The following is a 12,002-nucleotide window of genomic DNA, read 5'->3' on the forward strand; positions in this document are numbered from 1 at the left end:
ATAGGATCACCTGATGGGCTCTGGACTCCTCAGGTGGACACCCCGGGGCCAAGAAATGCATTATCACTCAGTGGCCATGCCGCATGGCTCCTGGCCTCCGCTGTGTCTACAGAAACGTGTTTTCTTTTTTTTTTCTGATTCCTGAGTGCAAGATTGCTTTATTCAGGGAGTCAGCAGACCAGGAAGTTGTTGTTGTCAGGGACCATGCACGCAGTAAGCATTTCGTCCCTTAAAAGGCCAGGAGGCTGGGAGGACGGCGTGAGCTCCCGGGTGCAGGAAGTCACTGTTGGGAAGTCCGGGGCGAGTCCTGATGTGCGGGGTGTTGGCCAAGCTGGGGGGAGAGGACGGGGCAGGGGTCAGACGTGGGGTCCACTGCCTTCATGGCAAACTCGACTGTGAGGATGAGTCGCCTTCAGTTCTTTAAATGCTCTAGGACACAACCAAGTAAATGTTAATTCAGAGTTCCTTCTGAAACCTCCCCTACAGTTATCTGTATTGAAGAGCCAGCAGTCTTCTCAAGGATCTTTCTATCCTGCTGTTGGGTCTGGGTGCAGTGTGTCTGCAATGGCAAGCTGAAGGCAGGATTCTCTCTCATGTGATTTACAGGAAAGGTCTTTGGGAGCTCACGGCTCAGACTCTAAACCTCCTAGAAAACCATTTCTAGGAAATGCAGTGTTGTTCCCCAGGGGACACACCCAATGCCCCGTCCTACCTCCAGGACGCAGTGTTCCCTCGACTCTGCTCTGGAAGCATCTGGCAGCCACACACAGGACCAAGGAGCGGCCGAACCTCTCTTGCCCTCTCCCGTTGTCCTTCCAGCTGGACCCTTCCGTGGTGCCTGCATCACAGCTACAGGGTTGCCGGGCAGCATCTTTGTGTGGCTGAGTCCTCTTCCCTCAGCACCCGCATCAGCTCCTGGCTGGTGGTAACCAGGCTGAGTGGGGTCTGAGTGCTGCTCCAGCCTGGCCAGACAGACTGCCAGCCTCCAGGGGTGGGGAGTGGGGTCTAAGGCTACAGTTACAGACACCCAACCCATCTCTTGCTGCAGGTCACTCCTCATGTTGAAACGCTCTTCCCCCCTTAGTCATCGTGAAAGCCTGCTATTTAAGAAAAGCATCTAGGGGACTTCCCTGATAGTCCAGTGGTTAAGAATCCACCTTGCAATGCAGGGGACACATGTTTGATCCCTGGTTGGGGAACTAAGATCCTACACACCACAGAGCAGCTAAGCCTGCCTGCCACAGCTAGAGAGTCCTGTGCTGCAAGGAAGGATCCCGAGTGCTGTGACTAAGACCCGACCCAGCCAAAGAAATAAATATTTTTTTAAAAAAGAAAAGCATCTTGGAAAAGAGAAATTTCACACCTGGGGCAGTATCTCAGCCTTAATTTTTGCTTCCCCACAGTTGTTCCTATAGATCTTTTGAGTTTTATTCAAGCCAAAGTGAAAGTGAAAGTCGCTCAGTCATGTCCAACTCTTTGCAATCCCATGGACTTCCCACCAGACTTCTCTTGTCCATGAAATTCTCCAGGCAAGAATACTGGAGTGGGTCGCCACTCCCTTCTTCAGGAGATCTTCCCGACCCAGGGATCGAACCTCGAACCTGTGTGTCCTGAATTGCAGGCAGATTCTTTACCATCTGCCACCGGGGAAGCCCAATATTCAAGCCAAGGATGGCGGTAATTAACAGCACAAATCAGAACTTTTTTTAAAAATCCTATCCACAAGACAGAAAGGTGTTCCCTTTATCCAGCCATGACTGAAACTGTCCCCTTGTTGACAGTGTCCATCGAGAGGCCAGAAATCCCACTCATTTGTGACATTTGGTTTCTTAATACCAACTGAAAGAGTTGTTTAAAATAGTGACTAGTCAACTCAACAACAATAACAATAAAAGAAACCCAGTTAAAAAATGAGTAAGGGGAGGTCCCTGATAGTCCAGTGGTTAGGATTTCAGGTTTTCTCTGCCAGGGCCCGGGTTCAGTCCCTGGTTGGGGAGCTGAGATTCCACAAGCCATGTGGCACAGCCACAGAAGATGTACAAATTAGCCCATAAGTGCATGAAAGATGCTCAGCATTTCTAATCCTTAGGGAAATGCAGATCAGAACTGCAGTGGGTTACCACCTTCACACCTATTAGGATGGCTGTTACAAAGAAGGGAGAAAGTAGCAGTTGGTGAGGATATAGAGAAATGGGGACCTTTGTGAGAATGTATGGTGAGCAGCTGCTGTGGAAAACCGTATGGCAGGTCCTCAAAACATCAAACACAGACTTGTTGTTCAGCCGCTCAGTCGTGTCCGACTCTGTGATCCCATGACTGTAGCCCACCAGACTCCTGTCCATGGGATTCTACAGGCAAGGATACTGGGGTGGGTTGTGATTTCCTCCTCCAGAGGATCTTCCTGATCCAGGGATCGAACCCATGCTTCCTGCACTGGCAGACGGATTCTTTACTACTGAGCTACAGGGGAAGCCCAAAGACAGAATTACAATTAGCAATTCCACATATTGACCCCAAAGAATTGAAAGCAAGGTCTGAGGTGTATTGGACAGCCATGTTCACAGCAGAATCGTTCACTGTAGTGAACAAGTGGAAGCAGTACAGGTGTCCACCGGCGGATGATGGCTAAACCAAATGTGCACGCACACAGTGGAGTACCCCTCAGCCTTAGGACGGAGATTCTGACACAGGCTGGCATGTGGACGAACCTTGAGGACATTGTGTTAAATAAGCCAGTTACAAGAAGGACTGTATGATCCCACTTATATGAGGGACCTCAAGTTGTCATATATTCTTAGAGACAGACAGTAGGATGCTGGTTGTCAGGGGCTCGAATGAGGTGGGGACAGAGTTTTGGAAGATGAAGAAGTTCTGGAGACGGCTGGTGGTGATGATTGGACCACTGTGTGAATGCACTTTGATGGCAAGTTTTATGTTATGTATATTTTACCACTACAGGGGCTTCCCAGGTGGCACTAGTGGTAAAGAACCTGCCTGCCTATGAAGGAGACATAAGAGATATGGGTTTAATCCCTGAGTTTGGAAGATCCCCTTGAGGAGGGCATGGCAACCCACTCCAGTATTCTTGCCTGGAGAATCCCATGGACTTAGAGGAGCCTGGCGGGTTACAATCCATAGGGTCGCACAGAGTCAGACATGACTGAAGCGACTTAGGATGCATGAAGTCAAGTAACTAGTTCACAGATTTGGCAAGATCAATACCCAAGGGCCAGCTTCCTCCCACTCCCTCCCAGCGGATGGATGACAAGCTTCTCCAAAACTACCCAGCCTGCCTTTTTCCGCTGCCAACCAGATATGGTTCAGGCGGGACCCTCACTTACATGAAGGGACCAGAGTTCAGCCAGGTCCTCATCTCAGAGTTTAGGACCCCTGCCCTGTCTTTCTTAAAGAAAAACACCAGACACCACCGTGCTGGGCATGGACCAGCCAGGCCACACAGCAGTGCCCCCTCCTCTGAGCTGGTTCCTTTTCTGAAGAGCAGTTGATCCCTGGTGTCATCGGAGCAGCTCTTATAAGAACTAAGACCCCTTGTTCCTGCCCCACCCGCCCAGTCTAAGAATTCTGGGCACTTCCTGAATGATATTGGTATTTGAGGAAGCAAACAGATCTTTTCAGGAATTGAGGCTCGTGTCTTCCTAGAATGGCCAGAAATGAAGTGGTCACAAGTGATGTTTTTAAATTCTCAGATAGCAAACCGAATGGTGGAAGCAGGAGGAAGCAAGTGGAGGCTGGGTTGGCCTGTCGGGACCTGCAGTGCACGTGGGCTGCGTAGGATCTGGCTGGTAGGCAGGAGTCGGGGAGCAATCAGCAGGCTGCCAGCTGGCGAGCTCCCGGGGGAGCAGCCAAGCAGTCGCTCCTTGCGTATGTTTTGGAAGCAGCCTGGTGTGTGCTCTCAGAGGGTTCTCTCTCTTTCCAGGGTGTCTCCTGCACCACTTGGCATGGTTGCTAACAGGCACCAGCATCAGAACGTTTGTGAAATCTCAGAGACTTGAGTCTGAGTACTGGGCTGGTTTCACTCAGATATTGTGGACGGGGGTGGGGGAGCAGGGACAGCAGGTATAGTTTGATCAAGGTGCTGCTCACAATAACACTAGCCATTAAGCGGCTAACTTCCTGGATGCGGGAGCTTATACGATGTTCCAGGCATTATATTAGCTTTCTGTCCCAAACTTTGAGTATCAGAACCCCCTCTTGGGGTAAAAAAAATTTGAAACCTTCACTTCCTAGTAATTTACAAGAAAATAACATCATGGCAAAATTACTGAATTCAATGATGCTTTCTTTCAATTAAATTTGTCTTTTTCATCCTATCATGCATTTGAAAGATTGTAGCACATATAGCAGGAGACGTGCTATTTGTTTGGTCTTCCTACCAAGTGCCATGCACACACACAGCCCCAACTCGCCGAAACTTCTCTATGCAGCAATTCTCAGAGTACAGACCTGCCTTAATCTGTGCTCATTTCCTACAGCATTTATGCAGGTATAACAGTGCTCATTTTATGCGTGGGGACGTTGACATGGAGAGATCAGTAACTTTCCTATAGTCCCCAGCTGCAGTTGCTGGCCTTTGGATCTCCTGCCATGGCTGGAATCATCATTTTTTGTGCAAAGAAGCCTTTGTGGGCTCTGTGCACGTGTGCTTCCGGTCCGTGTCCTCGTGGTGGCTTGCAGACAGCCCCCTGCTGACCAGGGGCTGTAGGGCACCTTCTTGTGTATCTCAGAGACCTGGGCAGGAAACCGTAGGTGTACAAACACATGGGGCCCGGGACAGAGAAGCCTCTGCACTGCCTATTGGATCTCCTCCTCAAGCCCCAAGCAAACCTCCTCTCCTGAAAATAATGCCTGGCTCCACTGACGAGCATGAGGACTGTCAGTGGGCGTCATGCTGTCCCGGAAGGAGAGCGTGGAGGGGGGCGACTGGAATGCCCTGGTCCCCTCCTTTGCCAGCCCGCTCTCGGAGGCAGCCCCTCTCAGAGTCAGTGCGAGGGATGGAAAGGCCTGGAGGTTGGATTTCTGCCCAGAGAACAAGTGCCTGCCTGCCGAGTGACCACCTGTCAGTCCTGCCTGCAGGCTCGGAGCTATGCCTGGTGGGCCCCAGGCGGGGGTGGGGCCAGGGTCGCCCTCCCGCCACAGAGCGGTCACGTGGGTGTGGGCTTCTAGTGTGGCCAGCATCTGGCAGCCGGGGTGGGCTTACAGACCCACATGGTGGGGAGAGGAGCAGAGAGGATGTCCGTCCTGGGAGGCAGCCCTGGCCACAGGCCTCCTGGGCCTTGGGTCCTGCAGCTGGCAATGGCCGTCTCTCTGGTCACAGAGCTGCCCTCCCAACTCCCAGACCTCAGCTTTTTCTATGAACCCGGAGCCTTGCTCCAGGCAGACAGCATCCACGTGGCTGACAGTCTCGGGGCCCCTACTCAGGGGGTTTTCTCAGCCGCAGCCCTAAGCCCTCATGCAGGATCCACGTTGGTGCCCCAAGGCAGGCCCAGGCAAAGAGGCACTCCCCACAGACAAGTGGCTGCTTTCACACTAAGTACGTGGCTTAAAGCCATGAAGCAGGAGTCAGGAAGAGCCAGCACACTGTCCAGACCGCGGGCCAGCGCATACAGGTGGGTACAGGAGTGCCCATATCCTCCCTGGCCTCTGCTCTTGCCTCGTTGAGGCCGAGCCCTCATGCCCTCCTTCTCAGGGACCCCTGCCCTCATGACACAGCGCCCTGAGTCACCCACGGCAACTGGAGTGCTTTTTTCCTTCTGTGCGTGTGTGCGTGCTAAGTCTCTTCAGTCATGTCTGACTCTTTGCAACCCCATGGATTATAGCCTGCCAGGTTCCTCTGTCCATGGGATTCTCCAGGCAGGAATACTGGAGTGAGTTGCTATTCCCTTCTCCAGGAGATCTTCCCGACCCAGGGATCGAACCTGCGTCTCTTATGTCTCCTGCATTTGCAGGTGGATTCTTTACCACTAGCGCCACCTTGGAAGCCTTTTTCCTTCTAGTGTCTCATAATTATTTTCATTGGAAAAATCTAGTTGTGGTAAAATACAGGTAACAAAGTGTACCATCTTAGCTACGTCTAGGCATCCAGTTCGGTGATGTCAAGGACATTTGGGTTGTTGTATGACCTTCCTGTCCATCCACCCCAGCCCCCAGTAACTTCTGTTCTGCTTTTGGTCTCCATGGATTTGTCCACTTGAGGTCCCTCTATGTGGGATCGTACAGGGTTTGTCCTCTGTGACGGGCTCATTTCACTTGGTATAATGTCCTCCAGGTTTATCCATGTAACAACCTGCATGTGTCAGAATCCCCTTTTTCAAGGCTGAATCCTATTCCTTTGCGTGTCTGGACCACATTTTCTTTATTCAGCCACTGATACACAATGTTGCTTCCGCCTTTAGATTATTGTGAATCGTGCTGATGTGAACATGGGTGAACAGATTCCTCTTTGAGGCCCTGATTTCAGTTCTTTAGGGTATAAGCCAGAAGTGGGGTGCCAGGTCCTAAGAGAATTCTTTTCTGAAGCAACTACATAATTTTACATTTCCACCAGCAGTGCAGTGGGGTTCCGGTTTCTCACCAAGACTCTCATTTTCCGCTGGTCTTGATAGTGCATGCTAAGTTGCTTCAGCCCTAACCTTATGGACTATAGCCCAGCAGCCTCCTCTGTCCATGGGATTCTCCAGGCAAGAATACTGGACTGGGTTGCCATGCCTTCCTCCAGGGGATCTTCCCCACCCAGGAATGGAACCTGGGTCTCTCATGTCTCCTGCATTGCAAGTGGGTTCTTTACCGCTGAATCACTGGGGAAGCCGGGTCTTGATAGTAGCCATCCTAATTGGGCAAGGTGGTGCCAGCCTTTCTTTTTGACATCAAGTGTCCAAGACAGGTGGTATGGAATAAGATGTAACAGGATTTTCAAAGGGCCTTCAAATCACAGCTGAAATATTTAGGCCTGGCTCTACCATCAGCCCCCACACGTGCGCGCTGATGAGAACAGGCGGGCACACACGCCCCCAGGCGCCCTCGGGTACCTTGGTTAATGGCATGGTGCCCTGGGGAGGCGAACGCTGTGCGTTTGCACTGCCCTCTTGGACACCGTCTTTTCCCACCTTGTGTCTCGGCTGCAGAACCACGACCACGCCTGCGTCGCCTGCCGCATCATCCACCGCTCGGACGAGCACCGGCCGCCCCTGCTGCCCCCCAAGGCGGACCTGACGGTGGGGCTGCACGGCGAGTGGGTGAGCCAGCGCTGCGAGGTGCGGCCCGAGGTCCTCTTCCTGACGCGCCACTTCATCTTCCACGACAACAACCATAGCTGGGAGGGACATTACTACCACTACTCGGACCCCGTGTGCAAGCACCCCACCTTCACCCTCTACGCCAGGGGCCGCTACAGCCGCGGCGTGCACTCCGCCAGGGTCCTGGGCGGCACGGAGTTCGTGTTCAAAGGTAGGGCCCGCCCCGCCCTGGAGCTGTTGTCATGGGGGCGGTCCGGGGGCGTGTCTGTGGAGGCGGAGCCGGGGCACAGGGCATCTTCTCTGCAAGGATGTTGGGGAGAAGACCCCCGCCTCCAGGGCATCATTCGCTGCGGCCCCTGGGCTGTGGTCAGTGGTGCCTCTGGTGGCCCAATGTTTGCCCGACTGGCCCTGGAGAAGATGCCACGCACTTGCAGGTGGGAGGTCGGAGGCCTGCTGTCAGCCAGGGGGTCGTATGGGCTCTATTTCTAGGCTTTGTTTGAGCACGTGCGTCTTTTTAGGCAGGTGTCCACCCTGTCATGGACAAATAAGACAGTGGTGTGACCCCTCCCATGACAGCATCCCAGGGTTCAAACCCCACCCCCCCCCCCCCCCATAGCTCTTGTGTGTACACAGAATATGGCCCCTGAGAGGGGTTCCAAGTTGGTTGGGGTTTCCCTTTAATGGATTTAAGCATATTTTTCTTGCTTGCCACCTAATTAACCTTAGTTGCTCAATTCACGGGCCAGTATTAATTTGCAAGACTGCTCACTCATAGAGGTGTCTGACACCAAAACTATTTAAAAACCTCAAAACCTATTCATAAAAACAAATTCCAGTTTTTATTGACAATGGTGTCCATCCCAATGAGCAGTGTCCCCAGAGACCACTCCCTGGGGACAGTCTGGCTTCATAGGACAGGCTGGGTCAGCAGCTGTGTGGGCTCAACATGGACAGCAGATGGTCTGGACTTCCCCTGGTGGCACCTGCAGGGTGCCTGGGGTGGCCACTGGTCACGTCCACGCGTGGCACCCTTTCCACCCGAGGGTCCTTCCTGTGGGCCATGGTCTGCGGGCTGGGCTGACAGCAGGGGCCTATGAGGCGTGGTGCCGCCAGCAGCCGCGCGTCACGGAGCTATCTTGTCTCATTGGCAGTGAACCACATGAAGGTCACCCCCATGGACGCGGCCACAGCCTCGCTCCTCAACGTCTTCAGCGGGAACGAGTGCGGGGCCGAGGGCTCCTGGCAGGTGGGCGTCCAGCAGGATGTGACCCACACCAATGGCTGCGTGGCCCTGGGCATCAGGCTGCCTCACACGGAGTACGAGATCTTCAAGATGGAGCGGGACACCCGCGGCCGCTACCTGCTGTTCAACGGCCAGAGACCCAGTGACGGTTCCAGCCCGGACCGGCCCGAGAAGAGAGCCACGTCTTACCAGATGCCCCTGGTGCAGTGCGCCTCGTCGGCGCCCAGGCCTGAGGACTTCTCTGAGGACCCCGGGGGGCATGGGCACCGCAGCTGGGCCCCCGGGAGCAGCCCAGGTCCCCTGCTGCTGGCCGGGCTCACCGGCCTCTGGACTCTGTCACCCTGGCTCGGCCTCGGCTAGAAGTGCCAAGGGTGTGATTTTTTTTTTTTTTTTCCACACCAGGATGCCTTACAATTTACAGACTTTATGAAAAGAAGAGACACTTCTTCCTCAGATGCACTTGAGCGGCTGAGAATGGTGCTCCTTCCCGCCTGCCACCCCCACCCTCCAACCCGCCCAGCCTGAGTCATGAGCTGTTTGAAGATTCAGCTTTGAACTCCGTCCAGTTGGGTCCCGGGCCTGGGCGTCCTCACCATATAATTGCACTTTAAGACCGCAGAGGGTTTCAGGCAAGCGTGTTGGCAGAGGCAGCGGGGCAGGAGCTCCACCGTCTTCTTCCTTTCCATCGTTGTGCGCTTCGGGGTGGAGCTCCGGCTTCAGCTTTTCCTGCTGCTTCTCTGCGGCTGCTTCCTGCTCCTGTGAACCTGCTTTGCTCTCTGAGTTCCCAGCCGGGGATGCCGAGCAGAGTTGGTTGGGACTGTGATCCAGACAATTTTTTTTTACATAAGGAAGAGACAGGGGAGCAGGAAAAGACATGAGTGTAAGGGAACAACTGTGCCAGCCTTTCCGCAGAAAGAGGACAAAGCCACACTTTCAGATGTTGAAAAGTATCCGTAATTAAAGTTTCAGAGTCACTTAAACAATGGTCATTTTAGCTTGTTGGGAAAGGAGGTGCCGGTCTGTGCTGGTCCCCAGTTGGCTACCGGACGCTCATCACTCTTACCGCCCAGGCACGGGGTCTGGCCTCCTCTCTGGAGGACCCTGTCCTGGCTCACGTGGCGCCTGGAGCTTTACTCTGTCACCTCTGCCACTTCAAAGACTAAGACTCAGAGACCACGTGTGGGCACCACGGCCCTGGCTGTCCAGAGGAGGCAGTGGGGGCATCCTAGCCGGGTCCCCAGAGACCATTCACCCTGCTCAGGGTTCAGGCCGGGCTGACCCGGCTCTGCCACTGCAGAGAGTCTCAGGGCACCGTCGACAGAGTCTGTGAGGGTGCACGAGTCGCTGTGGCTTATTAGGAAATGTGCCTTCTGAACACCGAAGATGGTGGCCAGGAGAGACCCATGGAGGGAAGCGTGAGTCACCGAGAGAAAGCCCGGGCATAACTAGAAGATGGTGTGCAAACCATGATTGAGGTCAAGAGTCCCACCTGTACTTAAGAGCTGCCTTTATGAGACGCTGTGGTGATAAGTTATAAGGGGGCATGGGGGACCACAGTGCTGTGTCTTTAGATGATATTTTACATTGTGGTTGAGGGGGGTTATTCCAGTGAAAGTACTAACTTAATGTCTGCCCAGTTTAATAAACAGAGATATCAGAGATACTCCCACAATATACATTTTACCTGTGGATCTATTTAATTAACACTAATGCTATCTTTAAAGGATATAATAAAATTGTGTAAAAAAAAAAAAAACCAAACATGTTCACTACAGAATACCTCTGTGATTTACTGTAAAAATGTTGGATTTATAGTCACTCATCTGGATTCAGCTGTTCACACTGTTTAAAAGTACACTCCATGTGTATACACATATACACACCCATATGCACATATACCCCAATACACAGGCTTTAATGTGTATATAGTGTGTGATATGTGTGTGTCTTAGGGACGAGATGACATTCATGTGGTCTTGTCACTTTCTGATCTACTATAAATCAAGACAGAGAATGACCAGTATAATTTATTCACAAATTATCATCAGTTGGATTTGTGCCTGTCGCTCACTGTCTCACCCACATACTTCACGTCCTAAAACTAAGCTGCCTGGGTAGCCTACAAAGATTGTCTTATTTTAAGAGATTCTCCATCACTTTGAAGAAACACAATGGCCTATCCTTTAACAGTCATTCTGTTTCAAGAATTGGAAATTTTAACTTAAGGCCAGGGTGCCGTCTCTGAGGAAGGAATGGCTGACTCTAGAATATTCCATAAAAGCTGACAATACTCCATAATCTGCACTCAGGCGCTGGCCAGTCTGCTGTGAAGTTAGAAGCTGGTCATATTTGTAACTGAGATTGGGGCAGGCAGGGCATGAACACTGGCTGGCTCTCCTTGGTGTTGCTGGCCTCTGGGACTGGATATCTTGTCCTGGGCAGCAGGCTGGTCACAGGCAGCTCAGAGAGCTGCTTCTTGGTCAGCAACATAATTTGAGTGTCACCTGGGCTTCAGACTCTGTAAAATCCAAGTTGACCCAGGACTCAAGAAGGAACTTCTAGGGTCCCAGTGTCCCTAGCACAGAGCAGAGGGGGTTCGTTCAGACATTACAAGTGCCACCGTTTGTCCCAGAGGCCCAGCGTCCAGCACTGCCGAGATCGTCCATCCTGAGTGGTCTGTCACAGGGTTCCCATGCCAAGCTGCCCATCGGGGTGACCCCGTGCTTCCTGACACGGAGGAGCCCCGTTCAAAGGGCGGGCAGCCCAGAACCTCTCTGATGGGGCCTCGCACACACACACCAGATGGAAAACAACCTGAGTGTAGGCCTTGTAGCTTCTGGCTGAAGGAAAATCTTTGTGACAGTAGAAGCGTGGTTCTCTAGTTCATCAACTCTTTAAACCTCCTACTGAAAACAGCGGTGATGTTCATGGCCATCCACACAAACCCTGTGATGTTCTGTTGTAAATGGTACGTCCCATCCCTGTAACGCATACTAGGTCCCTGGTATTTCTTTTGGAAAATAGAAAAACCACTCCTTAAATATATGTGGAAACCATAAAGGACCCTGAGTAGCCAAAGCTATCTTGAGAAAGAGCAAAACTAAAGGAATCACATTTCCTGATTTCAGAGTATATTGCAAAGCAACAGGTGAGTGTGGCACTGACACAAAGCCAGACACACAGAACAGAGACCAGGGATAAAGCCACACGTCTGCAGTCAGCTGATCTTTGTTAATACAAGTGAGCCAGGAAGATACAAGAAGAAGTCTCTTCAACAAATGACATCGGAAAGACTGAGTATTCACATACACTAGACTGAAATTGGACCCTTACACCAGAGACAAAAAGAACAAACACCAAGTCAAAATGGATTCAAGGCTTGAACATAAGGCCTAAAATGGTAAAACTCTTAAGAAGGAAATATAGGGGAAATATATCACGACATTGGCTTTGGCAGTGATTTCACGGATATAATTCCAAAAGCACAGGCAACAAAAGCAAAAATT

General features: G+C 52.0%; 1 protein-coding gene across 1 annotated transcript in view; it reads left to right on the forward strand.

Moving 5' to 3' along the window:
- APCDD1 (APC down-regulated 1) overlaps positions 1 to 10,537 on the forward strand; it is a 32,689-nt gene extending 22,152 nt beyond the window's left edge. The window contains exons 4-5 of the mRNA XM_061130723.1: positions 7,143 to 7,464; positions 8,405 to 10,537. Coding sequence (XP_060986706.1) covers positions 7,143 to 7,464; positions 8,405 to 8,856 — 774 coding nt within the window. The 3' untranslated portion in view covers positions 8,857 to 10,537. The remainder of the gene's footprint in view (positions 1 to 7,142; positions 7,465 to 8,404) is intronic.
- The last annotated feature ends 1,465 nt before the right edge of the window (positions 10,538 to 12,002 follow it).

The sequence above is a fragment of the Dama dama genome, chromosome 27 (genome assembly GCF_033118175.1).
Source record: "Dama dama isolate Ldn47 chromosome 27, ASM3311817v1, whole genome shotgun sequence".
Lineage (NCBI taxonomy): Eukaryota > Metazoa > Chordata > Mammalia > Artiodactyla > Cervidae > Dama > Dama dama.